This window comes from Rhizopus microsporus (assembly GCF_002708625.1).
Source record: "Rhizopus microsporus ATCC 52813 unplaced genomic scaffold scaffold_16, whole genome shotgun sequence".
NCBI classification, from domain to species: Eukaryota; Fungi; Mucoromycota; class Mucoromycetes; order Mucorales; family Rhizopodaceae; genus Rhizopus; species Rhizopus microsporus.
This window is the reverse complement of record NW_019671931.1, coordinates 377,396-392,645: the sequence shown is the minus strand read 5'-3', so window position 1 is coordinate 392,645 and position 15,250 is coordinate 377,396. Positions and strand designations below refer to the sequence as shown.

Genomic DNA, 15,250 nt, shown 5'->3' with positions numbered 1-15,250 from the left:
CTTACTTTGTCTAAATTATAAGGTATTTTATTGTCAAAAGAAAAGAAAAGCGATAATGTAGTCAAACTGTTTATTGATTTTGATTAATATGGCAATATATCTTCTAGTTAAATTCATGCGATCGTCAGCTTACATAATATAAGGCATAAGAGTAAAGCTCTCATCAAGAAGAGCCCTTTTAATATGCTTTTGATATCTCATCAGCAGCCTTTCAGTCAGAATGAGGAAAGGTAAATAAGGTGGTCCATATTCACCGTCAAATCTCTATAACTCTCTCTTTTTGAAAAGGTCCACAAAGGATTTTTATTTAGTTTCACTTATAAATTTGTAATGATCTCTACTGAAAATGGAGTTTGTCCAATAAAGTCTTCCAGTGATCTCTTAAAAGCTTTGTGATTGTCTCTTTTTAGGTTAAGAAAAAGTTTTATTTATCTTAGAGGTAACGTATTCTCATTCACGGGCGTTAAGTCATTTGTTGGAACCTCGGGAACAGGTGGGATTTCTTGCTCTTTAGCGCCTTGGCTTATACCCTCTGCAGGAGCAGTTTCGGTGGGAGTTGGGTAATTACGTTTCTGAAACTCGGCGTGAAGAAAGTCTCGGACTTGTCTACCTTTACGCATACGAAGAATACGTAAAATGGTATCCGCGTTTGGCAATTCAATAGACGCTGATTTCCTATTGGATGAAGGTTTCCTCTTTTTGGCAGTGTTCTTTGAATGGTAGACAGATTTACTTCTATCTGCTTTCCTTCCGCCCCTTAGTTTCATTTCTACTTGATTCTTCACAATGTTATTGTATCCTTCAATCAGATGTTCTGTTTCTAAGTTATAGGCTGCATTGATGGCTAAGAGCGCATAGTATTGTGAATTTTCAAGTTTATCCAAAGGTACTGCATCAGCGTCTTCACCACCATTAAAGAGTACTTTAAGAAGCTTTTGATATAGACATTAGCATATTTTGATTATAAGCACATGTTATAATATTACCTCTAGCCATTTATATACAACATGAAATTCATAATCATCCAAAGGCTTTAATTCAGACAATTGTTCAGAAAGTGGCGGTAAGAGAACACCTTCTAATGCAATAAGAATTTCTTTCCAAATCTTCAAAACGATGGTTTGCATGTTTGTCTCTGATAAATTATCATTCAAAATCTTCAAATTTCTCTCAAGATAGTCTATTAATGGCACAATAGCTTCTTCACAGTCTTGAAGAGTTGGATCAACGTGTTTTGTAGTTCGTGAAAATGAAGAAAAGAAGCTACGATCACGACCAAAGAGTTTATCCAAGGTTTTTCTGTTTAATATTTGACGGAAATAGCTACTCATCTTTAGACCATAGAGTAAGTACATGTACATTATTAAAGCTAGTAAAAGGCTTACCTTATCTACAATCAAACCTGCTACATCATTTTCTGCTCTTCTCAACGTTCGGAAGGCTTTACCAAACCAGAATTGAATATCATCTTTTTCTCCTTCCATACTGATACGTAGAATAAGTTTTCCTTGAGGAACAAAGTTCAACACCAACTCATGTGTTTGATAATCGTCAAAATACTCGGGCGATAACTTGAACCATACACCACCACACTCTTCATCTGCACCAATTAAGTCTTCATCATATACAAGAGCCAATACGTCCACTGTCTTTTCTGTAAGCCAAATATCAAACACTTGATCCCAGCGAGGATTTAGCGTTTCATACACAGTCTTTGTTCTGGTAATTGGCTTGTTATCGATCTCTAGTACGATATATGGATCACTCAGTCCATTATTATCAGAAGGTGGCAAATTCTCGGCTCTGACAATTTTGATAGAATACAGGTAGTTTTGTTGTTCGGAAACCGACTTTTCAGCAGGTAATTGAGATCCATACTCTCGCATTTCTTGTGCAATTTCATCCACGTCCATGTTTTGATATAATCTGTCAAGCTTAAATCTTGCAGCCTCAATGTTGTTCACCTTGACACATGTCTGTTTTTATATAAATGAGTTGGCTATCCTTTTTATAATATTTTTGTATTTACCTCTGCAATAAAGTCAGCAGGGACATCAGAGCTACTTTTACTCTGAGGTCGTCCCCCAATCAGTTGATAACGAGCTCTGTCGAAAAAGTTTCCGCTTCCATGTGGATCTCCTTCACGTACTGCTCGAGGGTAAATGTCTGTCGTGATCATATCCTCCAGCTCCATCGTGTACTGTTCAAGAGCAACACCAATGACCTTAGATAACGCCGTATTAAATCTGCATTCTTGTATTCTATTAGGCCATTCTAGATTTTGGACAAATTCAACAGCCTGATGGAACATGGTAAAGAGATCCACCACTGACGAGGAGTGTAGGGTTGTTTCATTGATAGGCTTGAACTCGTCTTGTTTAATCGCATTGCTTACCCATTCTGGTGTAGCTTCGTTTGTAGACTTTAACCATCGACGAACGTGGGTCAAGAACCATGATTCGACTTTGAAGAGTGCAGACTTTTGTTTTGGTCCATATTGATCGTAAAGTCTCTTCAGCGTCAGCACTTTGTCATAGAGCTCAAATGTCAGTTCAATGGGCGCCTGTTTTGCTTCTGGTAAAAAGGCCCAGTTTTCCATTTCTAAAACAAAGAATGGCATTTGACGAGCCATGATAATACCTGGAATATGTAAAGACCTATCAAAAGGTTCAATATGGCGTTCCTTTTTGTGTTATTACATCTTTACCCTTTCAATGGTTTCTTAAACCTCTTTGCTACAGTGACCAACTCTTTGATCAATTTATCTGCCAAATTCATCAAATTGGTCATATCGTCATTTTTAGGATTGAGCACTGACTTCTCCAACACACGCCATCGAGATACAGCTGCACCCTATTGACATTTTCAATATGTACATAGATATATATCCTTGATGTATATTATTACTTACAGCAATTGTTTCTTCTAGTGATAGGAACTGTTCCAGAGGATTTGCATGGTCTTCCAGATAGGCAGGGTTTTCATATATACTATCCAGTAATGCAACCTGGTCCTTGACGAGAGCAGGACTATGTGTTTTTTTAAAAGTATAAAAGTCATTAGGTCGATATGCATATATATCTCTTGGCTTTTTTTTTTTTTTTTTTACTCAATATCCCAGTATCTGCTGAGTGATTCAGCCAAGGCACGAAGACAAGTCTGGTTTAGTCCCTCAAAGACACGAATCAAACTTTCTCTCTATGTAAATGGGTTAATATAAACAAAAAGAAAAAAGTATTTCACCTACATCATTAATTGTCCAGTTCTGAATTTCATTCTCCTTGAGACATTTATCTAGAGCACGAATAGCTTCTCTGGCGTCATCGATAGCATCATGTATATCAATTTCTTCGGTATCCATACGCGTTTTGATTAATTCTAGATAAAGAACAGACCTAAAAGGCGCAGAGAGTCTCCATGTGTTTGAGCATTCTCGTAATAAATCATCTGAGGCTTGTGATAACACACTGGTTTTGGCCTTTTCTGTATCAGGCGCAATATTGGTATCAAGATCCATACACATGTTCATCAACAAACGGAAATAAGAGCGAGGATCATTGGGAATATAAGTATAGGGACTGTCATCGGTTGGGTTTGTGTTATAAACAGAACTTCTTCTTGAATCACTTGATCTCCTTCCGGCGAGCAAGTTGGTTGAACCAACGTCTTGTTCAGACTTGTTGGTCAGTGTCAGGTTTGGATTCATGACCATGACAGTCATTAAGCCATTGAGATATTTCTTTTCTCTTGCTACCCAAAAATCATAAGCCTGTTGCGATGCAAAATCCTCTCTTCTGCCTGGAAAAGGTTGATTTGTATTGATTGCATTAATGCATTGTTTTAAATCCAAAAGGTAATTCTAATAAAAGGGTTAGCACTAGATTAAAGCTATTAGATGATATCTTACCGCCTCAGTACAAACAGGTAAAAGGTCACGTATCTTTTGTCTATGAACCGAGCTTTCGATTTGGAACAGGTTCTGTACTGTCTTGACCATAGGGAAGCTTTCGACCATGTCTAATGTATCAGTTGTTGAATTACCACTGCTGCTACTATTTCTTTGCTCTGTTGCGGGCTGTTGCTTTGATTTTGGAAGGATCGATCTCTGTAAGGATTCGATATACTCGGATGAAGCAGCGGATGGTGCATCTTCTCTTAAGACGAGTAATAGGATTTCTGTAAATCGAACCACATATCGATCAAGATCCTTAAACCATATGGCTGGGTTAGGATCTGTCTTTTTGAGTTCAGCTTCACTTAGTTTGAGGAAGGTAACCACAAGGTCGTTAATGGAGCCTTGAGGCCTAAAACGGTGTTGTTTTACTTCATCCCTCATGTGTCGAACTACCGAGATGAATCTTCGATCGATATATTCTGACTTGGAAACATCTTTGCCATCTTTAATATCGTCCAGTCGTCGCATTAAGCCCACAACTACTGGCTTTGTCAGTTTATTGCTTTTCTCGCCACCTTCATCTCCTACGATTTTATCTGCCAAATTTCCAAACACATCACTCATGCCACTCAAGTGAACTGAGTGTCTATTACTGCTCGTATCTTTCTTGGGCTCCTTGAGTGACGCTTTACTGTTTTGTTCAAGACAAGCCCGTATAGCACAACGAAGAGTGTAGTCATAGACGAGTGCGGGGTTGAGTGTTCTTACTGTTCTCTTTGCGCTTCCTCCTCCACGTCGGAGAGTAGAGGAACTTTTCATTTGCTTTCAAGGGGGTTTGCTTTATAAAAATATAATCAAAAAATAAAAAATAAAAATAAAAGAACCACAGCAAACAGCAGCCCTCTTTTGTGCCTGACACAAAAAAAATCTAAGCTACATTTGGGCTGAGAACTTTTTTTAATGGAGAAAATCTCGGAGAATCAAACAATGAAGGTAGCAAAACTGGCTCAATGCCTACAGTTTTTTTTTACTTTTCCGATACCCTTTCAATGATCAAATCTGTACTCATCTTTAACAATCACGGTAAACCACGACTTATCAAGTTTTATCAACAAATTGTAAGAAACAAAGAGGAAAGAGAAAACAAGTTATTAATAGTTGATTAGGATATTGCCACTCAGCAAGCATTAGTACAAGAAATATTCACACTTGTTTCAAAACGACCAGACACATCATGTAATTTCTTAGAAGGCAGTAAACTTCTTGGAGGAAAAGATACACGCGTGATTTATAGACATTATGCAACATTATATTTTGTATTTGTTGTTGACGAGAGTGAAAGTGAACTTGGCATATTAGACCTTATTCAAGTAAAATGTTTATCAACTGTATTCAAATAACCAACACTCTTGATAGGTCTTTGTCGAAAGCTTGGATCGTTGCTTTGAAAATGTGTGTGAGTTAGACTTGGTATGTAAACCATGAAAGATATATACATATAATGATCTAATACACGTTAGATATTCCACTTTGATGAAATTCATGCCATCTTGTCTGAAATTATACAAGGTGGATTGGTGCTAGAGACTGATATAAGAGAAATTGTAGCTGCAGTCAATGAAGCAAATAAGGCCAAGAAGAAAGGCACTGGAGTTACTGCAACCAGTTTAGGTTTAAGGGCGACTGAATCATTAAAAAACGGTTTTCGTCATTAATAAAAGAGAAAGAAAAAAGTGAAAGCGTCTTTTTTATTAATTTTATAATGTTCTAAAGAAAGAGGATAAAAGAGACTTTATACTAATGATGGCTTTTCCATCAATTGTTGGGTTCGGTATTTTTCATAAAAGCATTCAAAAGTATCAATCCTAAGCATTTCTCTGTGTGTCTTTAACAAGACCTTTTTGATGAGCAAAAAGTCGGAATGTGAAGGATTATAGCAATCGACAACGCCCCAAGGATATCGCCTTCCGAGTAAATGTTTGGTGGATCCCATACCATGACTTACAATACTTGACTTGGAACTATTCGGAGAGATTTCAGAACTAGCGATACTGCCGATGGATTCACTATAGTATCCTGGATCTGTTAAACTCACCGCGCTTGATGGCTGACTGCTTGCCTCCCCTGGCAAGAGCTGGATAGGGCGACCTGATTCGAGATCTTCTTCATATCCAATCACAGTAAAGGGCATAGCATGGAGATATTCAAGCATCGCATGAGCGTCCTCATCCTTGTCTTCTTCTACGCATTCCATAAGGAAATTTATGGTTCTCGACAAATAAGAATTCTCCTCCTCGGAAACGCTATCATCGTCATCATCTTCGTCATGGTCATCATCGCCATCATTCTCTTCTTCAATGTAGCCATAAACAGGGATACGATGTGTGTCAAAGATATCCTTCTTTATAGTCTTTTTCAATTTCTCGGTTTGAGCGGTTGTCAATGTATCAGCTTTTCCAATGACAGGAATAACATTGGTTCGAGCACTAAGGACCTTCAGAATGAATCTATCGACATCAGTTAAACCTTGAATACAGGATGCCCCCATAAAGTAAAGGCAAGCATGGATGTGTGTGTCAAGTGCCTTGGCATCACGCCTAACTTTGGATTCCTAAATAATAAATGAGCAATGGTTATTCGGAAACTTTTTTTTTTCCTTACCTCAGCAAGAGTTCGAGCGAATTGATGGTCAACATACTTGGTAATGTACTTGAGTTGATCAGCCACAGTGGGACTAGAAGTAAGACCAGGTGTATCAATAAAAGTCAATGCGATACGCTTTCCATCTTGTTCGATCTGCATAGAGATAGTGTAGAGTTCTTCCGTTAACTGGACGGGGCCTTTAAGAGCCTTGTGTTTGGATTCCTTATAAGTGCCTTGAATCATGTCTTGCTTCAAAGCTTCACAAAAGGTGCGAATAAAGGATGTTTTGCCAAAGTCTGACATACCGACAACCATAATGTTGAGATAGGTGACATTGTCTTTCTTGGCGCGAGCGTTTTGAGAGAGTTTTTGAGAATAGAGCATTTTTGAAAAAATGAGAGTAAAGAGAAAAAGAGATAAATTGTTAGAGCAATTGCTTTTGCCCCCTCTCTTTATATACTACTTGTCTTTTCATTCTGTCTTCATGCGATTATTTTCATTTGTACTGGATATATTACTACTACTGTCTTTTAAAAGTGACCAAGGTCCTATCTTTCTAGTTCATTGTAAAGCGATCTTATCAGCCAAAAGATATGTACGCACATCGGAAATATAAGCAATGGATAATGAAAGGAAATATAGCTATAGACAATCAAAAAGATTTATAAAAGTCAATCTATCTAATGCCTATGCTTATATGATACAACAAAAAGGATGCAGATAGCTCACAACGAAGGGGACAAGTCATACGGAGATTTTCTGCCCTTTGTTTTTATTCTACCTTATTCTAAAAATAAATTCTACACAATTGACGGTTCATACCAGGATTTAGACATGAATGGATCTATTTATAGCATCTTCAACTGCGCAAGTTACGCATCCACATTCTGACATGAGGGGTTCCGTCTTCATCAAAAATGTCATCATCCCCTTCCTCAATAGTAAATCCGAGTTTAGCATAAAACATACGTCGAGGGTATTGTGCATGAAGCTTAATAGCATGGTACCCGTTACTTTTACAATATTCAACGAAATTCTTTACTAGGTTTTGACCAGCATAAAGCCCTCTAGCTTCAGAAAGGACAGCAAGACGTCCTAGTTTGGCAATATTGCCTTCAGTAGGAATTAATCGAACAGTTCCAATATATACATCCTTTTCTATAGATCCATCATCGTTTTCTCTATCAGCAATAGCAGCCCAATGAGTAGAGATCTCGTCTAAACGAGGTTCTTCTCTTTTTGTTTTGAGTGAGATAAAGGCTATTCCTATTTTTTTTTTATAAAAAATTACCCGCCAATTTCTGTTTCCAAGGGGTACTTTTGTTCATGCACAAATACAGCGATGCGGACATCAAGTGCCTTCTTTTTTTCTTCCGGCGTTGTCAGTAATGAGATTCTCACGTTTGAGTAGGTTGGCATTTTAAGAAAAAAAAAAAAAAAAGAAAGAAGCTTATCTGTCCAATCAATGTCAAGTGTAACACTGAATAAAAGAAGCTCAAATTATTATGATGTGTAAGTACGTTTATTTTTTGATTTCAAAAGAGAAAAGAATGAATCATTAAACTTTAACAGCGTACTTCTTTTCAGTCTGTTGCTTTGTGATCTTTAGAACCAACGCAGCCTTGACCTTGTCAGTTAAATTCAATGCATGCTTGATATTGAATTCCTCAACAGCTTTAAAAACGTTGTCATCAAGGCCTATACGAAGTTCAGCGATTTCACCAGAAGGAGGCTTGACTTTAAACTTTATTTGATGTCTCTTTGCCATTTGATTTTCATGAACTTTGACAGGGGAATTACTCGTATGATTGTTCTGAGCCTGTTGATTAAGAACCCGATCAATTTCTTCACGCACTCTCTCTGATGCATTTAGATTATCAATAATAGAAACTGGATGATGAACAGGTCTTCCTTCTTCTGTGGTGGCCTTAGATGGATCAAATATCATTTGGATCACCTGTTGTGGACTGTCAGAGTCTATCTCGCCTCTTATACGCCTTTGGTACGTAACAAGTGGGTGTTCTTGTTCTTGAAAGTCGAATGGTGGTCCCCAGCCTCCAAGTTCGGCACTTTGAAAAGGGGCTTTTGGTTGTTCAAGAGACTCTTCAGAAGGAAAAACAAGGTTTTTAGTAGAAGACTCAGATACCTGATTCAATTCAGTAGAGTGGCCATATTCAATTGGTGATTGCCAGTTTTCAGGAGCGCCTGAAATAGAAAGCGTCTGCTGTTCAACAGCATGAGTGGGTCCACGATCAGTTGCTTGATTCAAAGGATAAGATGGCTCTTCATTAAGTAAGTCACGCCAAGGGGGAGCCCTATATACGTCATTTTCGTTTCCCCAAGTCGCGTTCGTTCTCATATCTTTTTGATTTTCACATAACACGTCTCTTCCTGCAGATAAAGGTTCACTTGAAGGTACAGCCATGGTATTGAATTGAGCACTAAGGTTTTCCATCCCATTTTCAGCAGATACAGCCTGTTCTTGCACGGGAGGAGTGGTTTCCCATGGAGGCTGCAATATAAAAGTGGAATCTTCATTTGCATTGCCCATAGGGGCTTGTTCAGTGAAAGAAGCATTCTGAGAAGCAGTGAATGCTTGACAAGTCTTGAATTGGTACTCACTTCTTCTTTCAGCAGTATACATATCAGATCTTGATCGTCTTACAGGATAGCCACTAGAGGGACCAGAAGTAGCTGCAGCCGTAGCCTGATCAGTAGTATCAGTCGTTCCCCACATGGATGATTCAGCGTTTTCTTGTCCCCACATTGGTTTACAGAGTTGTGAATCAGAAGCACTTGCTGACATTTTAGACGCATTTCCTGTTGTTGATGTTGGCCAATTAGGTTCACTTGAATACGGCAAGGTTGTAGATGGTTGAACAGAGGTGATAAATGGGGTTTGTGGTTCATTACCACCACTCCTTCTGCCTGCATATCGTTGAGAGGATCTTGGGGGTCTTGAGGAAGAATCATATTCAGAGTTTCTGTACTTTTTTACAACAAAATGTTTTTCAGGTTCCAAATGGTTATCGTCTGTTTTCCATATAGAAGATGTACTGGATCTATCAGGAGGAATATGCTTTCTAAGAAGTGGATGATCTGGACCTAGCTGAGTCATGCCTTCAGGCTTGCTATGAGTAAACTGATTCTTGCTAAACATGACGTTTGACCACTTTCAGATTAAAAAGATGAAAAAAAGGGAAAGAGAGGGAAAAAAAAGGACTCTTTTAATGACAACAATGATTACCATAAACTATTCCTACACTGATAAATAACAGAACAACAATCTCTACCTCTCTTTTTTTAATCTTTCCCTTTTGACGATCTCATTATTCAGCCTATTACAAGACTAGGTTATGTTGAGCACTAGGATCATTACTTTGCTATATGACAATCTACAAGCTGTACAAGTGTATATCTGTGTGTTTCTGTGTGTTTCTGTTGGTATGTCACTTAATAAATTCATTGTCGTGTTATAATGTTGACAATTTCATAATAAATAAAAGCCGCTAATGAATAGACATATCAAATATCATTTAAATCGACAATCAATATACTAGATCATATTGTCAGATAAAGTGTCGCCTGAAAAAAAAAAAAAATGCATGAAAGTCAATGTAACATTTTGACCCCTACTTCCCCTTCACAGATGCTGCTCTACTTTATTTCTAACTCAGACACTCCCCTTCAAGCTTTCTTGAAAAATGAAAGAATGGTTACTTAATATAGTATTAGCTCAGTAACAGATTTGATATTAGTAGCATCGTTTGCATTTTTAAGAGTGTATAATAAAGCAAATAGATATTACCCTGAATATTACATAAACAAAGACTGCACAGCCTCACCATCTGGGTAAGAAAGAGAAAAAGGGAAGAGACTGCAGCCACATACAATTGAGTTTGTCAGTTATTGTGATACAAGCGCGTAGTTCTCTGCTTCATTGCCAATTAATAGCCATTATGGAATTAATTGAAATGGTTGATAAAAGAGAATCAATATCATGAAACTGTGCAAATAAGAGATAAGATCTGAATTATAATCGATTGTTAATATCTCATTTCACGGGTCCAGAAAGGGAAAGGGTATGCTTATCAGAAACATATCCAACCTTGTCAAAATAATTTTTTTTATTCCCATAGCAACACTTTTCCTTGAAGGTAAGAGAAGTCCTTTATTAATAGTAGCACCGTATTTTTGTTTGGCTGAAGCAAAAAGAAAGTGAAAAAAAGGGCCATTAGTGTAACCAGAAAGAGGCGAAGAGGCAAAGTCAGTTGATACTGTGTATTTTTAGAACCGATCAAAAAACACAGAAATATAAAAGAGAGACCAAGGGAAAGATCGAATCCGAATAATAGGCTTTTTTCCCTTTTTCTTTTCTTTATTTATTAAACATGAGTACCGATTCAATGGCTCGCAAGAATTACAAATGGTTAAGCATTCTGTTATTTATATCAAGCATAGCTTTACTATCAACCTACTATACAACACCCAGTACATCAAGTTACTCTTATTATAGACGAGCCGTATTTTATAGAGATGATTCCGAATTAGAAACAACCAATACATCTGTGATGAGTTGGACAGATGGCAATGGTAAAGCTTGTATATAGTAAGGTTGATCTCATATTGATCTCTATTTATTATAGGTGCTGTCCATCAATTGCCCATAGAAACCTTCTTTTCTAAATCATTCTCTTATTCTGGGCAATCTAAGATTATCCCATACTACTATAAAGCTGAAATGAACCTGGAGTCCAAAGACATCACTATCGTTACCTTGGTCACCAGGAACAGAATACCCAATTTAGCAAGATTGGCAAAAAAATATAAAGGTATACATTTACTTTTATAGAAATGAAGGAGCAGAAACTAATCTTATCTATTAGGCCCTATATCTACTACAATTCATATATCAGATGATGAAGAAGGAGAGTACACTTTGGAAATCTTGGAGCAAACCATGGAAAAGAGCCCAGATATGCGTAAATATGTGGATGTTCACATCGTACGTGATGAATTTGACAGAGAACTTAACCTGTGGAGAAATGTGGCCAAGTTGTTTGCAAGAACTGACTATGTACTGCTACTTGACATCGACTTTTACCCTTGTACAGATATAAGGAATAGCGTTTTGAATAACCCCAAAGCCATGTCCCTACTTGAATCCGGTGAGGCTGCGCTAGTGATTCCTGCATTTGAATTTTCAAAACAAGAAGATGGCTTGGATTACCGCACATTTCCCAAGAATAAGCCTGATCTCATAAAAGCCTACGAGGACAAAAAGATTGAAATGTTCCACTCATTTTGGTTACCTGGTCATGCTCCTACAGATTACGATCGTTGGACTTCTGTTGATGATGGCACCATCTATGAAGTGACTACCTACCAGCACTCTTATGAGCCCTATGTTATCTATAAGAATCAAGGATCTCCCTGGTGTGATGAGCGATTCGCTGGCTATGGAAGTAACAAGGCTGCATGTCTCTATGAGCTCTATATCTCTGGTGTAGATTATTATGTTTTACCAAATGACTTTATCATTCATCAAACACACGCATACCCTGATGAAGCAAGACAAGTGGAAAGATATTATAATAGAAGACTGTATACACAATTTAGGGAAGAATTATGTATTCGATTAGCACGTAGATTCATCTCTCAAAAGAAGTGGGATGATCCTATATCAGATAACTTGCGTAGAGAGTGTGCCTCTATTAAACCATTCCAAAGAGCCATTGCGAGATTCATGTAACATTTTATTCACTTTCTTTGGCTTATATATTTGCTTGTACATTACCATCTTTTTTTCTTTTTTCATTCTTTTTTCTCTTTACATACATAATAATAAACATTTATACAAAAATGGCAATTTAAACTCTTACCAAATATATAAGCCCAAAATACAGATTTTAAGCCATATGTGGTAAAGTGAACAGACAAAGGACTTCACTAGGCGTACGTGTCTTTGTCAAGTGCCACTTTATTTCTCTATTGTATTGCAAATAGAAAAGGACAGCCAAAAATGGAGGATTAGGATTCTTTTTTTTTTGGAACAATCAACTAGCATTTTGAGACAATACAGCTAGGATCTTCTTTTTCTATCTGTGCACAGAGAGGAACTACTACTAGGGTAGCTGCCTTAGACTATGCCAATCATGAGGACATTTGCTCAACCTTCTGCTATGAAACACAGTTCATTAATTAAAAAGTACGATATTGATTGAGAAAATGCTTTGTGAGATAAGGGCTTAGTAGCACCCAATTTAGTAAAATGGCTATCGTTACACGCATCGTACTGTGATGTGATAGGAGATTAAAGTCATACCAGGTAAAAATCTGTACTGCATTGGTCCAAGAATGAATGTTGCGACTTTTGAACCTAAAATAAGTTTTTTAGCCTTACCATTCTAACAAATTGACCTTATCGGGACGAGTATTTTAACAATTTGGTGTTCACTTGTATCATGTAAATAAAAGATTATATTTAAGGAAATCTCCCGTGTTACAGCAGCTTATGTTTGATGATCAGCAGCAACAATCCACTAAAAAGAAAAGGAAAACATTACATGCACGAAAAAACTCACGACAAAGCTGCTAATGCTACGAGCGCTATCTCGAAGAGCTACCTGTGACATCATTTTACAACTTCGCGCTAAAGTCTCTAGCTAACTTCAGGCTGTCCAGTGGGATATCTTTTAATGTAAAATGCACGTGATTGTTCTTGGATATTTGCTGACAGAGCTGACAACATAAAAAAATTAAAATGCAGCAACAGTAGCTTTTCTTATCTCTTTCTTCTTGAAAAGAAACAATTCAAGATGGAAATTTTATAAATTCAGATTCGACATCAAAGAATATAGAAATATGTCTGTGTTTGACTAAGTCTAGCGTGGTGCTACATAATGACAAGTTTTGTTGACAACAATCTATTGCCGAAATTTTGCAGCTTACACTCAGACCTAGCAGCAACAGCAGTGAACGCCTTTCAGGAGCTTTGGCCAAGGAAGGGCCTCTATCTTCGCCCTCCTTGGAAACTAATTCCAAAAATACTTCACATGTTCAAACGCCAGAAAGTACAGGAAGCCATACTTATGGTGCCGTATTGGAAGGCTCAATTTTGGTATCCAATGACTCTAGCACTAACGAAAGAACCTCCCTTAACAATACCAATCAACAAGAAATGGAACCTGGCCGCCTGGAAATTATCAAAACCTTCAATACGCAAGACGGTGTAGATGAATTAACAAATAGATTTTTACAACAGGCCCATCACAAGAGGACTCATCAATTATACAATCGCGAATGGTCGTTGTGGACCTCATGGTGTACGAAACAGCAGCCAGCAATTAGCAATTTACAATATGAACCGAAGAACATCCTGAAGTTTTTAGACCAACAGCAGCATTATTCATATCAATACCTGAATGTGGTTCGTTCTTCAATTGAATTAGTATTCAAGATACACCATTTCCAGAAAGAGATGTCGCGCTGACTTGTCGCTTTTTCGTATAAATTGTATTATAAAAACTGCAAAAATACGACTTTACTTTCTGAAAAGACTGTAGTTCACAAACTTCGCATCACTAAAGTCTCTGCCTAACCTAGACAAAGTAAAAGTATGATGAGACTGTGTGTATCTTTATTCGGAATAAAATGAAGAGAAAAGAGATGATAGCACAATCTATATTTGATTAAAGTGTAACGGATCTTATAGTAACATTAGACCCAACTCTAGATATTATATTTAAGTACTGAATAGTAGCATGGATACTACAATTAGCCTATTTTCTGGTGCATGTAGTATTGACCAAAAAAAATACCATGCACTGGTTTTAGAAAGCCTTTAAATGCATGAGGATATTAACAAGTGACGACATTTCATGTGGAAATCGCACACACATACAAAGCGTCAAGTAATGATCAAAAGCAAGTTTAAGAAAGCTGTCTCAAGCCATGATGAACAATAGAGCAAAAGACACTGAAGAACTTTACTGATATAGCTGACGATGAAGAGATTTGGGTTGCTGATCCTGGTATATCAACTATCTTTACTGCAATTGACTTTACAGAACATGAACGTATCCGAAAAACAACCTTGAAAGAATACTATCATTTGTGTGGTTACAAGCTTGCTGCAAAGAAGACGAAAAGTGTATTGCCTACTTTCAAGACTGCAAATTTGACCTCGATTTTACTAGCTGCTTCTGCACGTCTACAAAACCATCAAAGAATCCATAACTACTACTATCAAGATGATTGGTACGTTGCTTCTTACACATACTGAATAAAATTAACAACTTTGCACCCCCTCTTTTTCCTTGAATTCACGTCATTATTCTCCCACCCTGTAGCACTATTCCAGATGATAGCCACAGATACCAACGCTAATTACCCCACTACTAGACGTATCTTGTGCTTGGCGTCTCTTCTCCCTCTCTCTACTGTTTTTTTTAATAAATGTACATTATTCTTTATCCTAACCAGTTGCCTCTAAAAAAGATGATATGCTCAAAATTACAAAGGGAGTGTGCCCGCGATAAATCTTGATTGATTTATGTGAAAAATTAAAGAGGATTTCTATTATACAGTATTTCAGAATTAAGTTCTTTTCAGTCATTTACACAACATTATACACTTAGGTATAGATACTTCATTTCCTACAGTACCAACTATTTTAGGCAAGTACAACAGACAAGCTTTATTTATTGATCT

The 15,250-nt window shown here is 37.3% G+C and overlaps 7 protein-coding genes across 7 annotated transcripts; 3 read left to right on the top strand and 4 right to left on the bottom strand.

Annotated features, from left to right (window-relative positions):
- Window positions 1–341: 341 nt before the first annotated feature.
- RHIMIDRAFT_315288 (uncharacterized protein) lies at window positions 342–4,806 on the bottom strand. The gene is made up of 9 exons (XM_023614988.1): window positions 3,908–4,806; window positions 3,248–3,859; window positions 3,110–3,198; window positions 2,912–3,029; window positions 2,708–2,853; window positions 2,030–2,657; window positions 1,386–1,976; window positions 987–1,331; window positions 342–932 (listed from the first exon to the last, which is right to left on the bottom strand). The coding sequence occupies exons 1-9, from the start codon at window positions 4,712–4,714 to the stop codon at window positions 429–431; spliced, it is 3,840 nt and encodes a 1,279-aa protein (XP_023463439.1). The 5' UTR covers window positions 4,715–4,806; the 3' UTR covers window positions 342–428.
- A 54-nt stretch (window positions 4,807–4,860) lies between these two features.
- On the top strand, window positions 4,861–5,639 carry RHIMIDRAFT_262350 (adaptor-related protein complex 3 sigma 1 subunit). The gene is made up of 4 exons (XM_023611599.1): window positions 4,861–5,013; window positions 5,062–5,265; window positions 5,312–5,365; window positions 5,416–5,639. The coding sequence occupies exons 1-4, from the start codon at window positions 4,945–4,947 to the stop codon at window positions 5,608–5,610; spliced, it is 522 nt and encodes a 173-aa protein (XP_023463438.1). The 5' UTR covers window positions 4,861–4,944; the 3' UTR covers window positions 5,611–5,639.
- Window positions 5,640–5,687: 48 nt separating this feature from the next.
- RHIMIDRAFT_240402 (cell division/GTP binding protein) lies at window positions 5,688–6,922 on the bottom strand (the record flags this gene model as incomplete). Its single annotated transcript, XM_023609368.1, has 2 exons — window positions 5,688–6,506; window positions 6,557–6,922. 2 exons carry the CDS (start codon window positions 6,920–6,922, stop codon window positions 5,688–5,690), a joined length of 1,185 nt encoding a protein of 394 aa, XP_023463437.1.
- Window positions 6,923–7,397: 475 nt separating this feature from the next.
- RHIMIDRAFT_240401 (acyl-CoA N-acyltransferase) lies at window positions 7,398–7,957 on the bottom strand (the record flags this gene model as incomplete). The annotated part of the gene is made up of 2 exons (XM_023609367.1): window positions 7,398–7,773; window positions 7,830–7,957. The coding sequence occupies 2 exons, from the start codon at window positions 7,955–7,957 to the stop codon at window positions 7,398–7,400; spliced, it is 504 nt and encodes a 167-aa protein (XP_023463436.1).
- Window positions 7,958–8,048: 91 nt separating this feature from the next.
- Window positions 8,049–9,792, bottom strand: RHIMIDRAFT_262346 (uncharacterized protein). Its single transcript, XM_023611598.1, has one exon. It carries the CDS (start codon window positions 9,696–9,698, stop codon window positions 8,097–8,099), a length of 1,602 nt encoding a protein of 533 aa, XP_023463435.1. The 5' UTR covers window positions 9,699–9,792; the 3' UTR covers window positions 8,049–8,096.
- Window positions 9,793–10,896: 1,104 nt separating this feature from the next.
- Window positions 10,897–12,526, top strand: RHIMIDRAFT_262345 (uncharacterized protein). Its single transcript, XM_023611597.1, has 3 exons — window positions 10,897–11,131; window positions 11,185–11,370; window positions 11,425–12,526. Exons 1-3 carry the CDS (start codon window positions 10,930–10,932, stop codon window positions 12,288–12,290), a joined length of 1,254 nt encoding a protein of 417 aa, XP_023463434.1. The 5' UTR covers window positions 10,897–10,929; the 3' UTR covers window positions 12,291–12,526.
- A 1,775-nt stretch (window positions 12,527–14,301) lies between these two features.
- On the top strand, window positions 14,302–15,072 carry RHIMIDRAFT_315283 (uncharacterized protein; the record flags this gene model as incomplete). The annotated part of the gene is made up of 3 exons (XM_023614987.1): window positions 14,302–14,335; window positions 14,539–14,797; window positions 14,890–15,072. The coding sequence occupies 3 exons, from the start codon at window positions 14,302–14,304 to the stop codon at window positions 14,924–14,926; spliced, it is 330 nt and encodes a 109-aa protein (XP_023463433.1). The 3' UTR covers window positions 14,927–15,072.
- Between the last annotated feature and the right edge of the window lie 178 nt (window positions 15,073–15,250).

What these genes read in the sequence shown, in the direction of transcription:
- RHIMIDRAFT_315288 (XM_023614988.1), bottom strand. Translation starts at nt 4,714, where the DNA reads ATGAAAAGTTCCTCTACTCTCCGACGTGGAGGAGGAAGCGCAAAGAGA. An exon ending in CACTAGAAGAAACAATTGCT is followed by an intron (nt 2,854 to 2,911) that starts GTAAGTAATAAT and finishes AAATGTCAATAG; the next exon opens with GGTGCAGCTGTATCTCGATG. An exon ending in TTGTATATAAATGGCTAGAG is followed by an intron (nt 933 to 986) that starts GTAATATTATAA and finishes CTATATCAAAAG; the next exon opens with CTTCTTAAAGTACTCTTTAA.
- RHIMIDRAFT_262350 (XM_023611599.1), top strand. Translation starts at nt 4,945, where the DNA reads ATGATCAAATCTGTACTCATCTTTAACAATCACGGTAAACCACGACTT. An exon ending in TCAAGTTTTATCAACAAATT is followed by an intron (nt 5,014 to 5,061) that starts GTAAGAAACAAA and finishes ATAGTTGATTAG; the next exon opens with GATATTGCCACTCAGCAAGC. An exon ending in ATGTGTGTGAGTTAGACTTG is followed by an intron (nt 5,366 to 5,415) that starts GTATGTAAACCA and finishes AATACACGTTAG; the next exon opens with ATATTCCACTTTGATGAAAT.
- RHIMIDRAFT_262346 (XM_023611598.1), bottom strand. Translation starts at nt 9,698, where the DNA reads ATGTTTAGCAAGAATCAGTTTACTCATAGCAAGCCTGAAGGCATGACT.
- RHIMIDRAFT_262345 (XM_023611597.1), top strand. Translation starts at nt 10,930, where the DNA reads ATGAGTACCGATTCAATGGCTCGCAAGAATTACAAATGGTTAAGCATT. An exon ending in GAGTTGGACAGATGGCAATG is followed by an intron (nt 11,132 to 11,184) that starts GTAAAGCTTGTA and finishes TATTTATTATAG; the next exon opens with GTGCTGTCCATCAATTGCCC. An exon ending in ATTGGCAAAAAAATATAAAG is followed by an intron (nt 11,371 to 11,424) that starts GTATACATTTAC and finishes CTTATCTATTAG; the next exon opens with GCCCTATATCTACTACAATT.